Raw genomic sequence first — 22,316 nt, 5'->3', positions numbered from 1 at the left:
AAATCCTAAAAGCAACAAGAGAAAAGAAACAAATAATATACTATGGTGCTCCAATACGTCTGGCAGGAGACTTTTCAGTGGAAACCTTGCAGGCCAGGTGAGAGTGGCATGGCATATTGAAAGTGCTGAAGGAAAAAACCTTTTACCCTAGAATAGTGTCTCTGGTGAAAATATCCCTCAAACAGGAAGGAGAAATTAAGACCTTCCCAGACAAACAAAAGCTGAGGAACTTCATCAACACCAGACCTGTCCAAGAAATGCTGAAAGGAGATATTTAATCTGAAAGAAAAAGACATTAATGAGCAAGAAGAAATCAACTGACAGCATAAAACTCACTGGTAACAGTAAGTACACAGAAAAACAGAATGTTATAACACTGTAATTGTGGTGTGTAAACTGTTCTTAGGTAGAAAGACTAAAAGATGAACCAGTCAAAAATAATAACTACAAAAAAGAAGACACGGACGGGCACAGTGGCTCACGCCTGTAATCCTACCACTTTGGGAGGCCGAGGGGGGTGGATTGCCTGAGCTCAGGAGTTCGAGACCAGCCTGGGCAACATGGTGAAACCCTGTCTCTACTAAAATACAAAAAAAATAGCTAGGCATGGCAGCGTGTGCCTGTAGTCCCAGCTACTCAGGACACTGAGGCAGGAGAATCACTTGAACCCGGGAGGCGGAAGTTGCAGTGAGCTAAGATTGCACCACTGCACTCCAGCCTGGGTGACAGAACGAGACTCCACCTCCAAAAAAAAAAAAGAGAAGACACATTATGTTGTGTTGGGAAAGATGCTCAGTGAAAAAGAATATATCAACAAACAGTATGACCTTATTAAATATACATATATTAATATAATCCCCATCTTAGTGCATGTATATAAAAATCAGATAAGTACCCAGTGCTTACCACTGTTCACCATTGACATTATCTGCAGGTGTTAGGATCCTGGGGGTTTCACTCTCCTGTGTTTGCTATTTTTTTTGCAATGTTTAACTTTTTAACCAGAAGCATGTGTTATTTATGTAAGCAGAAAATATTATGGAAATATATTTTCAATTAAATTTAAAACTAAAATGAAATCATGTGTCCCAAACCCACCAGGGATCACATATGAAATTAAGAACTTCATTGAGTCAGGAATAGAGACCGAAAATATTGAGACACAACAATTAAGTCATGAAGAAGAATAGGGAGCAGAAGTTGCCCTGAGCCCTCCATGTGACTCCACCAAAGTCAGAGGAAGCTGCTCCGGGCTGGGGATTCCCAGAGACATCCCACTCTGCTTGTGATCCCAAATGCCTCCAAGATAAGCAGCTCACCCTTTTTTGTGTGTGTGACAGAGTCTCGCTCTGTCGCCAAGGCTGGAGTGCAGTGGCCGGGTCTCAACTCACTGGTAGCTCCGCCTCCCGGGTTCACGCCATTCTCCTGCCTCAGCCTCCCGAGTAGGTGGGACTACAGGCGCCCGCCACCTCGCCTGGCTAATTTTTTGTATTTTTAGTAGAGATGATGGGGTTTCACCGTGTTAGCCAGGATAGTCTCAATCTCCTGACTTCATGATCCACCCGTCTCAGCCTCCCAAAGTACTGGGATTACAGGCATGAGCCACGGCGCCCGGCTGCAGCTCAACATTTTACTGATAGTGATGGCTAGTTTCCTGATGCACAGTTTTAATGGTTACTATGTTATATTACATTATGCTAAATTATGCTGCTTTGGGTTACAGCATGTGATGTTACATAGTGTCATATACATGTTTACTGTCTACCTCATTTTACCAGAATGTAGCCACCTGGAGCAGTGCTTAGCACAAAACACCTATGGAATGTTTATTGACAGAAATTGTTAAAAAGTTTATTAAAACCAAAATCTTCCCTGTGGCTTTAAACCACACATAGTGTCTTTTCCACAAGCCAGCCCCTCAAATGTCTGACACAGAATCCATGCACTTCTCATGCTGCTTCTTTGCCAAAATGCTAATTAGACCCGTCAGACCCATGCAGCAACTGTTCGAATATAGATCTGTTGCGTTTACATGTATTTGTTCATTGTTTATGGCTTCTCTCCTCTCATGGTGCTTACACCTCCTGAGAGGAGGGGCCACGTCTGTTGTATTCTGCTTTGTTTCCGAAGACCTAGAGTAGCCCACATATTCAAATGTGCGTTTGGTTGAACACATGCCTGAGTGTACAGGTGCACTAATAGAAACTGAACTGATTGGCTCTATTAAGTCTCAGACTGTTCAGCATGATTGTTAGACTTCTTTTCAAAACAGGGAACTGCATCTGTGTTGTCAGTGAACATCAAGGGATAAAAATATTCGTCTGAAATTTGTAGGTTGCCTATTTGCCCTTGAGTACTAAGAACCTTCCTTCTCACCTTCTCATAGAGACTCTTGCAAGATCATGTTGGCTCCCTCTTTAAAGACACATTTAGCAACTGAGTTCAGGCTCTCACCTTCTTTAGCCATTATTAATTTAGTGTCTTCCTCTTTTATCTTTATATATTTGCTCCCATAGAATATCTTTTCCCAACGGATAAGTACTTTATCAGGCTATACTAATTCAGTCTTCTAGAAAACTGTTACCTTCAAATAAAAGCAGTTGTCATCCTGTGTAAATTTTGGTCCTGACTTCTCTTTTCTTGAAGATCTATGAACTTCTGGGGGGAAATGTTTTAATATTTTCCTTCTTATTCTTAAGGGTAGTTGAACCTTATTTCTAAAAAAGAAGAAAAGACAAGATGGTTTTTCCAAGGCTAACCAGCTTTCCTACAGCCTCTGGATTTGACTGTCAGTATCTGGAGCACGTTAGTCGACATTTTCTGTTTCCTATAAAGTCATCCTGCCTTTCACATTCATCCTTAAGACCCAGAGACATCCCCGCTGGCCTAGGGCAATGCCATTCAGTGATGTATAAATCACCTCTCAAAACTGAGAAAAATACTTGCATAAGGTTAGTAGAAGCCTGCTCATTTGGAAATGATTTAGCCGGGAAACATTTGAAAAGGAGAAAGGCATGTGCCTTCAGCAGGATTGGCCCAATCTTCCCTCTAGTAAGCCAGAAGTCCCACCCAACCGGGGAGTTTGATCCTGGCCCCAGTAGTTTCCAGGGTTTATTCTTGCCCAGGTTTGTCACCTTGCTCAGCCACCTGCCTGGACAGTAATCATTGCTTTGTCATCATAGCCGGGTGGCCTCACCTTATGCTCCCAGCTTGCCCAACACGTCCTATACTACAAGCCGGTGCCTGCAAGGGTAGTGTATAGGCATGAGAGCAAAGCTCCTGATCTGTAGAGCCTCAAACTAGAAAGAGGATGCTGATTTCTAGTAACTGTCCCTTTCAAGAAAAAGTCCAGACCCTGAGATAGCATTCTTCCTTCCCTTTATGCACATGCTGCTTTCATGGCGAAGGGAGTTAAGGAAGCAAATTATTGTTTAATAAGCACATTTTTATTAAGCCTTCTATTTGACTATGAATAATTAACCAGTTAAATATTAAATAATTAACTGAGTAAAATAGATTAAAAAACAAATTCATAAATGTCTTCTATATTCATCCCCTTTCCTCACTAGGTGGAATCCAGAAGCTGCCAACACTAGTTATAAAGGTAGTAATACAGCAATTATTTTTTATGAGCACCTGCTATGTGCCAGCTATTATGCTAGGTTCTTTGTATATTTATCACTAACCACTCAGGTAATCCTGCAAGATAGGATGATTAATACCAATTTACAGATAAGGACACTAATAATCAGAAAAGTGAGCTTGCCCAAGATCACTCTGCTGGTTTATGGCAAGGCCAAAATTATACAAGGTTTCTCAGATGCGGACTCCAAGCCTGATCTCTTCTACCTCTGCTTCTCTGCAATTGCCACAGGGGTTTTATTGAATGCACATTTCCAAATTGTCTGTGGAAAGGGGTTCAGGAACGGGTTGTATGGAAAACATGGCCAAGAATGTAATTTTCACCCTCTTCTCCTTCCAGCCTCCACAGTCTTCTGGTCTGTCCCAAATAATGCCATCTTTTCCTTTAAGTATATATGAAAGAGTGGTTTGATTGTTGCAAACCACAGTTAGTTCAACGATCATCTATTTGTCTGTTAAGAAGGCTCACTTCTGGGTGTTTGTGCTACCACTGAAAGGTATTATGTGAGTCAGAAATAAAGTGTCAGTGGCATAGTTAGTAACGTGCATTTTCTCCTGAGCCAGTCAGAAATTTGGCTCACTTTTTATAAACCTCAAGTTAATGTGATTTGGCTCAGAAATGACAGCGATGTGTCAGCCCCAGATTCAGAATTTGGGAAATTCTCTCAGTGCCCCTCAAATGTTTTATTTTATTTTATTTTATTTTTTGCTTGTCAAAAAAAGCATTTTTAAAATATAAAATTAGACCAATTATTGCTTCTCCTCATGAGCACGAGTTTTGTATGAGTGCCAGAAACTAGCAGGTGTGTGTATATTGCAGCAGGGGCTGTGTGGTGAAGTTGGAGTCACCTGGGTTTAACAAGAGTCACTCAGTCCATGCAGCTGTACCCTCAGCAGCAAAACCATCTTCCTAAAATTCTGAAAACCCAATCTAAATGTTACCACTTTTAATATTTTAACGCAATGCTCAGTTCTAAAAACAATCTCCAAGTTAAAGAATGAGAACCATATTACTTTTTAAACACAAGTAATAAAATGAACATTGAAAGCCAGGTGGATCAAAGAATAATTTTTTTTAATGTTTCATTTTTATTGTTCAAAAAAGTTTCAAGTAAATAAATAGAACAGGAAGGTACTTGACACAGAGAGACAGTAAGACAGGTGACTCTCATCCTCTGCCCCAAAAGAAAGCTGGAAAAATGCAAAACGAGAACAAGAAGTCTCCAGAAAGGTCCAAAATTAAGGGATCTAGCATGAAACAAACTTTTAAGGTGAGGATTGTATCTTGACTTTTCTTAATGTTCTAATTCTCTCTGTGGAGAGTTCAGTCTCCAGGGAAGCTGAAGCCAAGGAGGTGAAAGGTAGGGTCTCCAATGGCATGGAATTGACTTCCTTGCAATAAGGAGCGCTTTTGACGATGCAAAGGAAATAATGAAAGGCTGGATGCCCTGTGGCCTCTGCTTTTAGATAAGTGAGAATCTATGGACCCAAGGAGCAAGTGTGATGCACAGGTCTGAGTTACCCTCAGCGTTTCCAGTTTGAAGGGCTACTTTAGTACTTGTCAGTCTGCAAAACCTGAACTGAAAACTTCCTCTCAAACTGATTCTATTGATTGTTACCCCATTTTATCCCTTGGTGACTAACCTCATCGCAGGCAGGGGCGGAGTTCAGAAGCTCAGGCATTGCAATGAGGTAGATGAATCAGCGTCCCATTCTGAGATCCTGTCATCTTGTGGGTCGGTATAAGACCAGAAAACACGTGTACAGCTCCCGGGAATCCCCTTCTGAGGCCTGTTTCAGTTCAAACTGGACATATTCCTGGGTTTTCAGACCAAAGAAACAAGATTTTGCTGTGATTTTTGTTAACCCTCTTTTTTGCAGTCTTTTTGGTTATTTGCTCGTTTGTATGTGTGTCTGAATCAGTTGCAGTTTTGGTTTCTGGCATGTTAGCGGCCTGTGCTATCCTATGAGAAATAGATATCTTTTAAAGGCACTTTTTTCAGCAGCTACTATTTTCCTAAAAGTTTTCCATCAGTAGTATTTCCATCCAAATGCTAATTATTATTGTTGTTGTTGTTGTTGCTGTGATTAAAGACAGCGTCTTCCTCTACCACCCAGGCTGGAGTGCAGTGGCGCAATCATAGCTCACGGAAACCTGCAATTCCTAGGCTCAAGAGATCCTCCCACCTCAGCCTCCCAAAGTGCTGGGATTGCAGGCGTGAGCTACTGGTCCTGGCCTTTTACTATTATGAATCAATATGAATGCATTATATTTATTACTTTTCAAACTATAGGGTTTTTGTTTTGTTTTGTTTGACTATAGAGTGGTAAAATAAGGTTGTTTGTGAATTTTTGTTGATTTAGAGGCCAACTTAAAGGTTTTGAGTGTGACTTATGAGTCCTGAGCCTTCAAGCCTGACCCTGGAATCTGTGTTTAAAGGGGAATGTCGGGTCTTTGCCCACAAATGCCAGGAATGGATTGACAGGCAGAATGCACTCGGCGGTCCAATTAGGGAAGGAATATGTTTCTCCCCCTTGATCTTACTCCAAGGCTGCCGCCTGGTGTCCCAGGTACAGGCCCATGGGAGTGCTTCCTCTTCCCCAGGTACAGTGGCATTAGCTGCCGGCATTTAGATGAAATGCCGTGTAGTAAAAATTACCATGTCTGTTGTTGGCAGCACTTATCTGATAAGAATGTCATAACACAAATAATATGTGTGAAAGAACTGAAAAGCTGAATGATTATTCTGATACAGAAACTGAAAATGAAATCACGCTCTGATCAGCAGCCACTGCCATAAACATCAACGTTGGCATCTTGCATTTTTATTCCCGAGTCACAGAATTCATCCCGTGTCTTGTTTAGAAAACAGTAAGTTTCTGAGCACAAAGAATTCTGGAGTTAACTGCGGTCATCTGCCAGGCAGATCCCTCGATCCCGGCAACAGTCATATATGCTTGGTGAAACCAGTGTAATTTCTTGCTACCATTCTTTTACAGGCAAGGAAAGAGAATTACAGAGAGGTTCAATGCATTCCTGTTTTTCTGACCATTGTGCTAGGCCTTTGAGGAGTTATAAGAGCATTATTAGACATGATCCCTTCCCTCAAAGAGATTGTAATCTAGTAGGGATTTTTTAAATGTTCTGATATTTTCACATATGACAAGAAAGCTTCCAGCACTGAGTAGCATGTAGTTGCTAAATCGGTGGCATTGGCCAGGCGCAGTGGCTGACACCTGTAATCCCAGCACTTTGGGAGGCCAAGGCAGGTGGATCACCTGAGGTCAGGAGTTTGAGACCAGCCTGGCCAATACGGTGAAACCCCGTCTCTACTAAAAAATACAATAATTGGCTGGCGTGGTGGCGTGCGCCTGTAATCCCAGCAGCTCAGGAGGCTGAGGTGGGAGAATCGCTTGAACCTGGGAGGCAGAGTTTGCAGTGAGCTGAGATCATGCCATTGCACTCCAGCCTGGGCAACAGAGCGAGACTCCATCTTAAAAAAACAAAAAGTGACATTGATTATATATAAGTGGAGGGTAGAGAGGGCTCGCTCAGGGTAGTACAGGTCACCTTCACAGACAGGCCAGGAGGAGAAAGAATGCAGAGGTAAGTGAGATGGAATAACGTGAAAGGAAAAGTGAAACAAGGTGAAGAGCAGGAAAGCCTGGGGCAGGACAGGAAGTAAGCCATCAGGCTTGGGGAAGACCTTGTCTAGAAAAGCAGCAGGCGGTAATGCCACAGCGGTCCTTGATGGTGCCATGTGACAGAGCATCTTGAACAATTGAACAGGGGTCACTGGAAACTTTGGAGCAAAGGTGACATAGTAACTGAGATGGAACACTCCTGTGGTAGCGACAGACAAGGGAGAGAGACCAGGAAAAGGATGTTTCTCCTTACTTGTTTTAATAGGGAAATTAAAACATGGTTTAAATTTTTTCTAGTTGAACCTATTTGTAAGCTAAATAGACTTTGCAGATCTTCAAAGCGGCAGTTTGAACTCGAAGATTTAACTTCAGGCAAAAATTCTATTTTTGTGTATTCTCTCCTTTGGTAACAAAGAGCTGCTATGTGAGGTGGGGATGCCCGAGGCCTCCTACCAGTTGTCCTAAAACAGGCAGAGGCAGCTGGCATCAGAAAAGTGGTCAGCTACATGGAGGGCATTGTGCAGATTGAGCACATGAAAGTCTATGCACCATCAGGGTGTGGGTTCTTGGAGACTGGCATCAGTCTTGCTGTAAAGTAGACGTGAAAATGAAAACTGGCCCATGTGCCCATGACCTTCTAAAAATTGGGATATGGAGGACAGAGAAAACGTTAGACAGTTATGAAGAGCAATATTCTGTACCCTTATCATTTAACCATCTATTCTTTGATTTTAGGAGAAAAGTGAGTATATTTACTACAAAGAGTCTTGGCATTATAAGTCTATACAAGGAATAAGAAGTCACCTGAATGTATCCCTTGAGTAACTAGACATCTGTGTAGGGAGAGGGGACTGGCGGTGCTGTGTGGAGGCAGATATGTGGATTCTCAGTTCCATCACTTGGAGTATCTGAAAGGCTAAGGAGTGGGACATAGCAGCGTGCACCTGTGGTCCCGGCTACTCGAGAGGCCAAGGCAGGAGAATCATATGAGCCCTGGAGTTTGAGGCCAGCCAGGGCAACTTAGCGAGACTTTATCTCAAAAACAAGGGCAGGTGACTAAGAAACCCAAGGGCAAAACTGAGGACCTCTCAAGCTGGGGGAATAGGGTGCAGTCTTATTCCTGAGTGACAAGAAAATGAAAAAGGAGAGAAGGCAGACAGATCAAAGAAAGGACAGGGGAGTTTATAAGGTCGGAAGGTCGCCAGCTAGACTTTGGAGTAAGTGGTTTTAAACATTACATTTCTCTTCCTGTCTTACATGTGGTATGGGAAGTGGTTAAAGGATGGCCAGAGTAGGTCAATAGAGGCAAAGCAGCAATGAAAGGGTGGTTGGGGGTGAAGCCAGGAACACAAGCAGGGGTGACGACCATGGCTACGTGACGTGGGATCAGTGTCCTTGTAATGAAATAGCATTCTTTCTTAGTGATAAAAGAATGTGGAGCAAGCTAAGTGCAATTTTAGCAGGAATGATAAATTTTACCTTTGCTTATATTTTAAATCATTAGGAGAAATGAGATGCAAATGAAATACATTCTTATCAAATTGTATTATCCCACTGACTGCTATTATTTTGTCAGAAATCTGTTTCTATGAAAAAACTTAGGGACATTTTCTCCAATAAAAAGTGCAGATCATACTTAGGAATCATAATAATCTCTTTAAATATCTTTCTGTTTTAGTAATACATAGTTTGCATTAATAATCTTAGCTTCATTATAGGCTACATTTGTGTGATGCTTATTCTTTTAATTAAAAAAACTCTTTCCCATATATTCTCTCATCTCAGACTCCTGAAGGGGTGGCCTGCCCCTCCACACCTGTGGGCGTTTCCCGTTAGGTGGAATGAGAGACTTGAGAAAAGAAATGAGACACAGAGACAAAGTATAGAGAAAGAAAAAGGGGGCCCAGGGGACTGGCGCTCAGCATACAGAGGACCCACGCCGGCACCGGTCTCTGAGTTCCCTTAGTATTTATTGATAATTATCTTTAACATCTTAAGGAAGTGGCAGGATAATAGGATCATTATAGGGAGAAAGTCAGCAGTAAGACATAGGAATAAAGTTCTCTGTGACATGAATAAGTTTAAGGAAAAGTGCTGTGCCTTAATATGCATATGTAAACATCTCCATAAACCTTTTCAGTGCATAAAGAGCAGCATTGCGCTAGCAAGTCCCGCCTTTCGCTGCCTTCAGGTACGTGTTTAACAAAGCACACCCTGCACAGCCCAAAATCCTTTAAACCTGGAGTCACCACAGCACATGTCTCCTGCAAGGACAAGGTTGGGGGTAGGGTCACAGATTAACAGCATCTCAAATACAGAACAAAATGGAGTCTCTTATGTCTACTTCTTTCTATATAGATACAGTAACAGGCTGATCTCTCTGTCTTTTCCCCACAGACTCCCAACAACTAGAGCTCAGAGTGAAGCTATATTTCTCATTTTAGAGACAATTCAGAAACTCAGCTTGATATTAATCAGTGCTGTCTTTTATTAAATGCTTAAATGTGAGGGGAACTATGCTCGTTTCTTTGTATATGTATATATGTATGATCTCATTTAATCTTTATCATGGACTAAACATGGGATAGTTATATCCTCATTTCCTCTGGTTCTAAGACACCGCAAACTAAGATCTGATTGATCATAAAGTCCACAGCTTGAAATCACAGTAGTTTGCTGAGCTTGTGACTTACCTAAGCTCAGGAGGCTAGCAAGTGATAGAGGAGGAAATGGAGATAGTCTATTCGCCCTTGATTTTCCCATGCAATTCTAGTGTGAAATTTTAATGTAATGGATAATCAATCTTATAAAAGCATTGCACCTCATAAATTACATTTTATTTTGTGTATATATTACCTAACGTATTTTGTATTTGTATTACATTACACATGTATTAAAATAATCCATATAAATAATTGTTAAGTTTTTGGAAATTCTTACAGACCTGAATGTTTTAAGTAACCATATTTTCTTTACTATTCCTTCATGTAGTTAGTAGAATTCGTTAGATGGAAAAATCACACGGAAATGCTTAGGTATAATTAAAGCAAAATTAGCAAGCAAGTATGCATTGAAATGTGGATGTTTGGTTCAATTCAACAAGTTTATATAGAGCACTTACTATGTAAGATGTTCCAGTCTACACAAAGATAAGTAGATAATATCCCTCTCAGAGGAAATTTATAGTCCTTCTTTAGGCGATTATGTTTAGTAAATCCAAATGCTCTTGAAAGGGATTATTAGAATTCCTATTTGGGGATTAGGTCTAGTAAAACTGAATGCTCTTAAAAGAGATTATTAGGATTCCTAAGTATTGCTTTTATTTTACATTGGAGAAAGAGCATTCAAAGAGAGAGAAATGGTTGGGTGTAGATTGAAGTACATATTCATAAAACTACAACACAAAACAGAATGTAAGAGAAAAAGAAATACGTGCTTTGGAGGAGCATGAGCAGGGAACTGTCCTATTATATTGGCATAGAAGGGAAATCTGCAAAAGCCTCAAGACATAAGTGATGTTTGAGATGAGCCTTAATGGATAAAGAGAGACCCAGATACTTATGAAGAAGGGCATTCACACGCTAAGGGGATGGTGTAAGTAAAAGCAGAGGCTAGTTTTTCTTGTAGGTAGAGTATTTGCAGAGCAATAAAAAGGCATGAAGCCGAAGACTGGGACCTTATTGTAGAAGGTCTTGAGTACTAAGGTGAGGCTTCTGAAAGTAAATGCAGTAGAGTGGGAAACAAATACTGGACTGGGATAAAGAGTTATCTGGCCAAACCTAGAAACTGAGTGACCTTGGACTAATCAGTTCATCTTTTTGAGCTTTACCTTCCTCGCTGTACTGTGGAAATGGTAATTGTTGCTTTAAAGGTTGAGCATAAGTGACACAATGCATGGGGAAGTGTTTTGAAAACTAAAACTTAACAGGAGGCGTCATCATCATGTTCAGAGTCACCATTGCCATCATCATCATCATTGTGATGTGATGATGCATATGAAGTTTTCTTGTTTTTTTTTGTTTGTTTGTTTGTTTGAGATGGAGTCTTGCTCTGTCACCCAGCCTGGAGTACAGTGGTGCGATCTCGGCTCAGTGCAACCTCCGCCTCCCAGGTTCAAGCGATTCTCCCGCCTCAGCTGCCCTAGCTGGGACTACAGGCGCACGCCACTACACCTGGCTAATTTCGTATTTTTAGTAGAAACAGGATTTCACTATGTTGGCCAGGCTGGTCTCCTAACTCCTGACTTCAGGTGATCCTCCCGCCTTGGCCTCCCAAAGTACTGGGATTACAGGCATGAGCCACTGTGCCCAGCCACCTATGAAGATTTTTAGGGCAGTGAAGTTTTTCTGAATTAGGAAAATTAAGTTTGCAGCAGTGTGGAGGGTGGACTGCTAACAGAAGACAGAGAACCAATCAGGATGCTATAAGAGTACTTCAGGTGAAAGATAATGAAGGTGTGATTAGGATGGCAGTTCAGGTAACAGAAAGGAGAGAAAGGTAAACACACTGCAGAGATTCAGTGCTGAATGTTCAGTTCAGTATTTGTTCAGAAACGAAGTGAGCACCCATTCTGCTCCAGGCTCTGTGTTAGGTGCTGGGCCACCAGACAAAAATGACCCAGCCTTGAGGGGTTCATCCCAGGTCAGAGGGGAGGCACAGATGTATAAACAAGTAACCACAACAGAGGGGAACAAGTGTTCTAATAGAGACCTGTACGTGGGAAATGTGGCACGAAGGAAGGTTAAGTCAACGGCGGCTTGGTTTGGCCAAGTGAAGGCTTCATAGCAAAGGAGGAAATGGAGCTGGGTCTTGACGGATGAGTAAAAAACCTGGAAAAGAGTGGGAGGTTGGGACGTGCTACCAGTACATGCAAACCATGGTATATTCAGAGGATCTCAGCTTGGGAGGCTGGAGTTAGGAGCTGGCTAGAATGTGCAAGGTCTTGGATCCACTTAGAGGTAGCCCAGGATATGGTAAGTCCAGCTGCTGGGTGAACTTCAGCAAATCACTTAACCTTTTAATGGTTTAGTTTCCTCATCTATAAAATAAGAAAATAATAAATCCTACCTTTCAGGGTGCATATGAGAATTAAGTAAATCACCTAAAGCATTTAAAATCATGCATAATATATTTTAAATGCTTAATAAATGAGAATTATTGTTGTTATTATGAGAGTGGGAGTAAAAGAGAAGGAATCTGGGATAACTCCAGGTATGCTGACTTGAAGAGTTAATAGATGTTGCTGCCATTAACCAGGATATAAAACAAGGAGAAGAAATGTTTATGTGGTGTGTAAGTTTAGCTTTAAACATGGTGAGTTTGAATCGCTCATGAGCACCCAGGTTGAGAGGCTCAGTAGACATCTAGAGTGGGCTCATTAGACCTGGATGTGCTTTTAGGCATCACTAGCATACTAAATGGTTTTTAAAGCCATAGTAAAAAGCTCAGCAAGGCAAAGAAGGGTAGTGAGAGGAAGGCTGAACACAAAACACCTGAGGAACAGTGAGAGAAAAGAAGTTTCAGCAAAAACGAATGAGCATGAGATCTCCAAGAGTGGCGCTGGGCCAGGAGGACAGTGTGGGAGCTGGGGGGAAGAGAGTCAGGAGGAAATGAGCATTCAAGGACATCCAATGACCTTGACAACAGAAGGGCTTATGTAAGGGCTGCTTCTATTGAAAATGGTTGCTAATGTCTTGGAAATGTGAAGGTGAGTCATGAGTTCACAGGTATTCGTTTCATTAATCTTAAGCTTACACACACACACGTACAATATTATATGGACTCCTATGTGTATAATCTGCAACAAAAAATCTTAAGTCAAAAATAGAAATGGTAGATGAGGATGTCAAAACAGCAAGTATAAAGACTTCTTTGAGAATGTTAGCTATCAAGAGAAATAGAGAAATGAAGAGCAGCTGGAGGAGGAATACAGGGTCAGGAAGGGCTGAGGCCTGAGATCATTTGTCAGTCTTAGGGGAAGAAGCCAGTGGAGAAGGAAAGATTGACGTTAAAGCAGTACCAGTGGGATACTGATGGAACTAGATCCCCAAGGACAGAGGAACAGACAGACAGAGGGCGCAGGCAGGCATCAGTTTGGAACTCTTGCCTCTTCCGGTCAGACCAGAGGGAAGGCAACAGGGTCAGGCATGAACACCCACAGGTCTGTCCTTGGGAAATATTTACACTTAAGAGCCTTTGTTTATTCAGTGCCATAGGAGGCAAGGTCACCTGTTGTGAGAAAGCAAGGATCAAAGTGAGGCTCAAGAAAAATCACCAATGTGGAAAGAGTGTCTGAGGAACTCAGAAAAAGGAACAGACTAGGAATGAATGCAAGGACTGCCCAAGCCACCACCAGATTGCACAATTGCCTTTAAAAACCAATAGAAAGCAGGAAGGTAGGTAGGGCAGGAGGCGATTTTGGAGGGAGCCGTTAGGCTGATTTAAAGGGGTGGAATGAACAAAGAAAGATGCGGCTCATCTTTAGTGAGTATCCAGAACCACCTGGTGAGAGCCTCAAAAGAGAAGGAAAGGAGGGCCCAAGTTTAGAGAAGTCAGTGTCCTACTTCTGTATCCCACCATTGTGCACAGTTACCTTTTCCTAAGGAGCCCAAGCATAGAATCAGAGAAGCCAGAATGGGAGCTTGATCCAGAATTGGAGACATGAGGGCTTGATCCAGGTGTGTATGGACCTACCAGTGATTCTCCCCTGTGTAGGAGAAGCCAGCTAAGATGTTTGCAAGGTGGCTGGTGTTGGGTGTTAAATTTCTTTTTTTTTTTTTTTTGAGACAGAGTCTCGCTCTGTCACCCAGGCTGGAGTGCAGTGGCCCGATCTCGGCTCACTGCAAGCTCCGCCTCCCGGTTTCACGCCATTCTCCTGCCTCAGCCTCCCAAGTAGCTGGGACTACAGGCGCCCACCGCCACGCCCGGCTAATTTTTTGCATTTTTAGTAGAGACGGGGTTTCACCGTGTTAGCCAGGATGGTCTCGATTCCTGACCTCGTGATCCACCCGCCTTGGCCTCCCAAAGTGCTGGAATTACAGGCATGAGCCACCGCGCCCGGCTGGATGTTAAATTTCAAGAGCAATTTAATATGCCAATTTTTACCTGATGAGAAATAGGGCTTGGAGATTCCCTGGAATGAGCTGGCTCAGAGTCGACTAGGAAAAGTCAAGATTCCGAATCTTCAAGACAAAGTCCAAAGGTCAGAGTTAAAGTCAGGGTTGTGAAGCCAAAAATTTGAGGGAAGCAGAGATGGACTCAAAAGAAGAACATGTCGAGAAGGTGAAGTGAAACGCTTGGGGGTACCCACAAGATTGCCCAGTTGCCTTTAAAAACCAATAGGGGCCGGGTGTAGTGGCTCACGCCTATAATCTCAGCACTTTGGGAGTCTGAGGCGGGCAGATCACCTGAGGTCAGGAGTTTGAGACCAGCCTGACCAATATGGAGAAACCCTGTCTCTACTAAAAATACAAAATTAGCCAGGTGTGGTGACGCATGCCTGTAATCCCAGCTACTTGGGAGGCTGAGGCAAGAGAATCGCTTGAACCGAGAGGCGGAGGTTGCGGTGAGCCAAGATCACGCCATTGTACTCCAGCCTGGGCAACAAGAGCAAAACTCCATCTCAAAAAAAAAAGAAACAATAGGAAGCTATCATGAAGACAGGGAGGGCAGGAGGCAATTTTGGAGGGAGCCATTAGTCTGATTTAAAGGGATGGAGTGGACAGAGAAACATACAGCTCATCTTTAGTGCATCTTTAGTGAGGGTCCAAAACCACCTGGCGAGAGCTTCAAAGGAGAAGGGGTATTTGCATGAGGTCAGCAAGCTAAGAGAATGTGTCATCTGCCTTCTGTGGAAATTGCTTTTGAGGTTGGGTGGTTACTGGATGGATGAACAGGTGAGTTGGAGGGAAGGAAGGAAGAAAGAAATGGAAAGATTGATTACAAGCATAGCTGGAGTTAGAGAAGGAAGACTGATAATAGACACAGCCAGAACCGACACCCTAACTTTCAAATTCAGTAGATGCTGAACTGAGCACTTTGTGTGCATAAGACACGGTCACAGTGCCTGCCAATGCTGAGTTTTCAGGAAATGTTCATACAGGGAATGAGTGGGTGCTCAGGGATGGACCGTGATTAAGATACAACTATCAGGAGGATGGTTTCTGCCCTAAAGAGTCACAGCTCAGCCAGGTGCAGTGGCTCACGCCTGTAATCCCAGCACTTTGGGAGGCCGAGGCGGGTGGATCATGAGGTCAGGAGATCGAGACCATCTTGGCGAACATGGTGAAACTCCGTCTCTACTAAAAATACAAAAAAATTAGCCGGGTGTGGCGGCGGGCACCTGTAGTCCCAGCTTCTGGGAGGCTGAGGCGGGAGAATGGCGTGAACCCGGGAGGCGGAGCTTGCAGTGAGCTGAGATCACGCCACTGCAGTCCAGCCTGGGCGACACAGTGAGACTCCGTCTGAAAAATAAAAAAGAATCACAGCTCAATGGTATCTCAAAGTTTGTCTGCTATTCCACTCTTGGATAAACGGTATATTAAACAGATGTGAACCTGAAAGTGTCAGTTGTAAGAAGCTGTTGGTCTAGGAAGTGTTCTTTTGAAAGTACTGTTACTCATTTTTTTTACGGACTTTTCATTTTTTTTATTCCTGAGTTGCTGGAGAACACACTGAAATAATAGTTTATCTTTTTGGATTTTAGCTATAGTCGGAGATAAATTGCACAAATGTGAGGCATTCTGATACACAGAGGGAGTCTGTATGCAAAGTTAACATAGACATACCGGGGTGGTATGTGTAAGTCTGATGTTTAATCATGAGTAATTAGTTTGTACTTCGCCATGTTGGCCCCTGAGGATCTTACGGTGTAAACTGTGTAAGCAAAAGAGTGATTGCAAAGGCAGCTATTGATTGGCTGATTAGCAGTGGGATGGACTCAGGAACACATCAGACAGTCAACAGAAGAGGAAAAGGACAATTGGTTTAATAGTTTGTAATTGATGAGTAATTTCTCTACAAAAGCTTTGAGGCCACTTATAGCAAAAACACATATCCTCTCCAGTATTGAAAATGGAAGAAGAGAATCAGAAACTTTGTAGAGGAGAGATGGCCCTGTGGGAGAGCCGAGGTGTAGAAAATCCACTTGTGTCTTCATGGCTTTCTTAATTGGGTAGCGACACTCTGGGTAAGAAAATTGACCAGGTCCTAGATGAGGTGGCCCAACTTTGAGAATGATGAATAGTTCCTTGACTCTATGGACAGATATACCACTGTGGACACAAACTTGACAGTCCTGCTTCTCAGCCTCCTCAAAGGGAGACCAAGGCACCAGCAGGACAGAGATGGGAGGAGAGAGGGACATTTTAAACGGTCACTGGATCTGCCTTTGCTTTCCTGGGTTAGCATTGGTAACAGCAGAATGGAGAAGGGACACCTGGAATGCATATGTGCCTGACCCACCTACTGCCTGTGTCACGTGTCGTGGTGTGGGAGAGATGATATGGGGTCAGTAAATCCTTCCCGCGTGGCTTTGAACCCACTCGCCCTCCCACGGCTTCCTGTGTGGGTTCTGCATTATCTGAAGTGCTGGGGGAGGTGAATGACCCAAGAAAAGAAGGCGCACGACCATTCCCAAGAGCTCTTTCATTCCAAAAGCCTGACAGGATCCCTTTTCAACACCCACCTGCCAAAGGGAGGTAAGGAAATGTCCTCACCTCAAAAGAGAGAACTTCTCACTTTTCTGAAAATGGATCGACCACTGCTTCTGTGCTTGCTTAGGTTTGGAAGTGCAGGCAAATCAAGAAATAGGGTTCTGTCAGGCCCAGTGGCTTATGTCTGTATACCCAGCACTTTGGGAGCCCAAGGTGGGCTGATTGCCCGAGGTCAGGAGTTCGAGACCAGCCTGGCCAACATGGTGAAACACTGTCTCTACTGAAAATACAAAAATTAGCCAGGCATAGTGGCGGGCACCTGTAATCCCAGCTACACAGGAGGCTGAGGCAGGAGAATCACTTGAACCTGGGAGGCGGAGGTTGCAGTTGAGCTAGATCGCACCACTGCACTCCAGCTTGGGTGACAGAGTGAGACTCCATCTCAAAAAAAAAAAAAAAAAATAGGATTCAGATCCAATTCGTAAACACCAAGTTGGTGTCCGAGTCATCCGAAATCAATATAATTCTGTAATCATTTATTGATTGGAGCTCTCTTCCGGAGATGAAACTGAAGGTGAATACTGGAAGTGAATAAAACAACCCCTCTCTCGCTCTCCAAGGCTTAGAGAAAGTGTGTCAAAAAGTGTACGAGAAATTATTCCATGTGAAGCTCATGTTGTGTTCTTGCTGCTGTGTTGTAAGACATGACACCATTCTCTCTCTGTAGCTCACGTTGTGTTCTTACTGCCGTGTTATAAGACGTGACACCATTCTCTCTCTGTAGCTCATGTTGTGTTCTTACTGCTGTGTTATAAGACGTGACGCCATTCTCTCTCTTTATTTCATAGGCGTCATTGGTTTTTTTTTTTTTTTTTTTTGAGACAGAGTCTCGCTCTGCCGCCCAGGCTGGAGTGCAGTGGCCGGATCTCAGCTCACTGCAAGCTCCGCCTCCCGGGTTCACGCCATTCTCCTGCCTCAGCCTCCCGAGTAGCTGGGACTACAGGCGCCCGTCACGTCGCCCGGCTAGTTTTTTGTATTTTTTAGTAGAGACGGGGTTTCACCGTGTTAGCCAGGATGGTCTCGATCTCCTGACCTTGTGATCCGCCCATCTCGGCCTCCCAAAGTGCTGGGATTACAGGCTTGAGCCACCGCGCCCGGCCGGTTTTTTCACTCTCTGTGAATGACATGTTTCTGAAGACCACAGTGATGTATGGGCCTTATTGAGAACTGATACTTTATTTCTAATTGTATAAATAACTCCTCTAATAAAGATCCATAAAGTTAAAAGTACCTTCTGCATTCCTTTGGAGACACCCTGTGAATTTTGTGGGATCAAGTCCAAGTCCCCTTCCTGTGGCATTTTCCAAAGAACTTTTGCTGCTAGATTGTCCCTTTACTCAGCGCTTTAAATGAAGTGAAAATAGGACAGCCTTGCAAGCCTTTTTGAGGTATAAAGGGAGCATGGGGAGAGCCAAGGAATCAAGAATTGGTAAAATTAGGAAATGAAATCATAAAAGTGGATTTCACATCCTTTTTTTTTTTTATTCTTTCAGCCTTTGTACATTTCTTACCCCTTCCCTGCCTTATGAAGGCCCGCTTGTACAGCCGCTTTACATATCGCTGGTTTTGAATACTGTCTGTATCATAATATTGTTTGTTTTTTCTCCCATGCTTTAGGAGATGACCTGGCTTCCACCACTTTCTGCTATTCAAGCACCTGGCAAAGTGGAACCAACCAAATTTCCATTTCCAAATAAGGTGAGATCTTGCATCCCTCAGGAGGAATATGCTTTACTCATGCAGGCATTTCTAGTGGGCAGTGGGTTTACCCATGATTGTCTTTTCTCCTGTAAATATTCCTGCCAGAGGCACTTGAATCTGATCCTTAACAATTTGCAAGCACATCCGTATTCATTTATGAAAGGGGGAGAATCAAGCCTCCAACCTTACTTACCTACACTTCTCTGCAAAATGTGATACTACTGTAATTATCATTTTATCTAAAAAACGTTTGTGAAGTTGAAATGCATCTTATAATCATTTGAAACATTCAATGGGATGTATAAAATTGTATGTCCTGAATTTTTCTGAAAAGCTGTTATTAAATTAATGATGTATCTTAAAATCAATGTCTTAGTGTTGAAGACATGTGGTATTTAATTTCCCTGAATATCTTTTTTAAAGCTTAAGTTATTTTCTAGGACTTAAAAAGAGATATCTATATTTTCTGAGGAAAAGCACACCAAAAAATTGGCCACAAAATAAATGACTGTATACATGAGTCTAATAGAGTTTCTTTGATTTGAATAACTGACACATACTACATAGTTATTATAAAGAATCAAATTATACAAATGGGAAGAGACTAAAATCTCAACATCCCTGGCACTCCAAGCCAGAGATTATTTCCCTACCCAGAGATTACTATCAAGAGTTTATGTGCCATTTCAGTCATTTTCCCTGTGCATTATAGGCACATATATACATGTGCAATTTTTCCAATTCCTAAGTTGTATGGTACTAAAAGTATTTTTTCCAAAAGTTGATTTTTTTCGACAGTATGTATCATTACTAAATATCAATATCACAGCTTTCTGGTTGGGCATGCTGGCTCATTCCTGTAATCCCAGCACTTTGGGAGGCCAAAGCAGGTGGCTCAGTTGAGGTGAGGAGTTCAAGACTAGCCTGGCTAACATGGTGAAACCCAGTGTCTACTAAAAATACAAAATTAGCCAGGCATGGTGGTGCATGCCTTTAATCCCAGCTACTCCAGAGGCTGAGGCAGGAGAATCACTTGAACCTGAGAGGTGGAGCTTGCAGTGAGCTGAGATTATGCCACTGCACTCCAGCTTGGGCAACAGATGGAGACTCTGTTTCAAAAACAAACAAACAAACAAAAAAATCAATATCACCGCTTTCTAAGGTGAATTATTGAAAGAAGTGTTCATTGCTGTTATCACAAAGATAAATTCCATTCTAAGAGTTGATTTTTCTTACAATAAAATGTATTTGAAGACCTTTTCAAGTGAATATGTAGAGATTTTCTTCATTCTTCAAAACAGCAACAAAATATTTTGTATGAATTTGCCATGCAAAATGAAGTTCCTAGGCTTCTAGCCCTTTCATTCAGTACAGGGGAATTTAGCTGAACAGTTTATTCAGTATGTACTTCCAGTGGCATCCTGCCATCCTCAGAATAAAATGCACAATGCTTACAATCTTTGTACATAATCTAGCCAAAATAATTCAGACCAAAATAGAATCATGGACATTTTTGTTGTGTGTAGGTATCATGGTGTAAGTACAACTTTTTATATAGTTGGGGACATACAAAAGCATAGTTGGTTGTGACTTTTCCAAATATATTGTACCAGTTTCTTCTGTTTTGTTTCATGTAGATACTTAAGTGCAAGTAATGATTTCTGAGGTCAAATTGAGACTTTAAATCATTAGTACAAAAATTTCATTTTTTAGCTCAATTGAGGTGTAATTGACAAAAAATGTATATATTTAAGGTAAACAACTTGATGTTTTGATATTGTGAAATAACCACCACAATCAAGCTAATTAATATATCAATAACCTCACATAGTTGCCATTTTCTTTTCTTTTTATGGTGATGAGAACATTACCTCCTAGCAAATTTCTAAAGATCTACCCTCATGGTTACCCATAGTCACATTTCTGATACATCATATATTATTCATATACACACATATGTGTACACACACATAGCATAGGCATTGTACTGCGTGAACTAAGCCAGACACAGAAAGCCGAATACTATATGTCATTACCTATATGTAGAATCTAAAATCGACACAGAAGCAATGAGGAGAATGGCGGTTGCTAGGGGCTGGGGAGGGGACAATGGGAGTGTTAGTCAAAGATACAAAGTGTCATTTATGCAAGATAAATAAGTTCTGGAGATCCTCATGCACAGAAACATGACTGTAGTTAAAATTTTGTATTTTAAAGACAGAAAATAGGCTGGGCGCAGCTCATGCCTGTAATCCCAGCAGTCTGGGAGATGGGCAGATCACCTGAGGTCAGTGTTCGAGACCAGCCTGGCCAACATGGTGAAACCCTGTCTCTACCAAAAATACAAAAATCAGCCAGGTGTGGTGATTCACACCTATAATCCCAGCTACTCAAGAGCCTGAGGCGGGAGGATTGCTTGAACCTGGGAGGCAGAGGTTGCAGGGAGCTGAGATCCTGCCACTGCACTCCAACCTGGGCAACAAGAGTGAAACTATGTGTCAAAAAAAAGAAAATAAGAAGTGTTTTATTTTTCACTCAAAAATACATTATTATCTATCAGGTAGGGCACAGAATTTCAAACTTAAATGAAAAGAAAAGTGTCTTATTTAGGACCACTATAGAATTTGTGTGGAACTATTTCATCTCTAGGTGTTTTTGCCTTGTCCAAGAAAAAGTGATTTTACAAAGTGTAGGAACATTGCAGATTTTAATAATGCCTTTTTTCAAAAAGTTCACTATGAATACTGATAATTTATCTTGTACAAATGAAACAAGACTGCATGAGGTTCCTATTTCTATTATAACAAATTGCCACAAACTTAGTGACTTCAGACAACACTCATTTATTATCTTATACTTCTGGTGGTCAGAAGTCTGAAATCTGTGTCACTGAGCTAAAATCAAGGTGTCAGCAGAGCTGCAATCACACTGCTGTTTCCAGTGTCTACAGGCTCCCCCTGTCCGTGGCTCATGGTTCACATCAGTGTGACCTCCACTTACCTCTTCCCCTTCTCACGTCTCCTTCTCGGACTCTCCCGCCTCCTTCTTTCCCTTATAAAGACCCTTGTGATTACATTGGCCCTGCTCTGATGATCTCCCATCTCCAAATCATTAATCATGTTTGCAAAGTCTCTTTTTCCATGGGAGGTAACATCCTCACAGGTTCTGGGAATTAGAGCACAGACATCTTTGGGGGTGGCATTATTCTGCCTATAACCAAGAGTGTTACTAATTTTCACACAGAGTACACCTCTTTTAACCGGGATCTCACCAAATTTTATATTCTGACAGCTGGCCCTTGCAGTTCATTAATGAGACAATTAACCTTTGAGATGTTCACCATTTCTAGTGTGTAGGAGCTGAAACTGTTTTTGGAATTTGAGGTGCAGAATCTCCGAAATGACTAACAAACAATAGAATTGAGCCCTTATTAAGATTGAGGGTGCAATTTGACCTCACAAGAAAAGTCGATTTAACGGTGGGTTCTGAGTTACCAGTACCACTAAATTAATTAGCTGAATACTTCCTAGAATTTCCTCATTTTGTCTGGGTATTGAAGGATATCATATATAATAAAGTCAATTGATAATGAACTTGGCTATTTTCTGTTCTCTG

General features: G+C 42.1%; 1 protein-coding gene across 5 annotated transcripts in view; it reads left to right on the top strand.

Moving 5' to 3' along the window:
- AFF3 (AF4/FMR2 family member 3) overlaps window positions 1-22,316 on the top strand; it is a 639,560-nt gene that overhangs the window by 393,810 nt on the left and 223,434 nt on the right. For all 5 annotated transcript variants that reach the window (XM_033239032.1, XM_033239033.1, XM_033239031.1 and 2 more), the window contains one exon: window positions 18,618-18,698. In XM_033239032.1, the coding sequence (XP_033094923.1) occupies window positions 18,618-18,698 (81 nt within the window). The remainder of the gene's footprint in view (window positions 1-18,617; window positions 18,699-22,316) is intronic.

The sequence above is a fragment of the Trachypithecus francoisi genome, unplaced genomic scaffold (genome assembly GCF_009764315.1).
Source record: "Trachypithecus francoisi isolate TF-2019V2 unplaced genomic scaffold, Tfra_2.0 Lachesis_group17, whole genome shotgun sequence".
In the NCBI taxonomy this organism is placed as follows: Eukaryota; Metazoa; Chordata; class Mammalia; order Primates; family Cercopithecidae; genus Trachypithecus; species Trachypithecus francoisi.
This window is presented reverse-complemented; position numbering and strand designations above follow the sequence as displayed.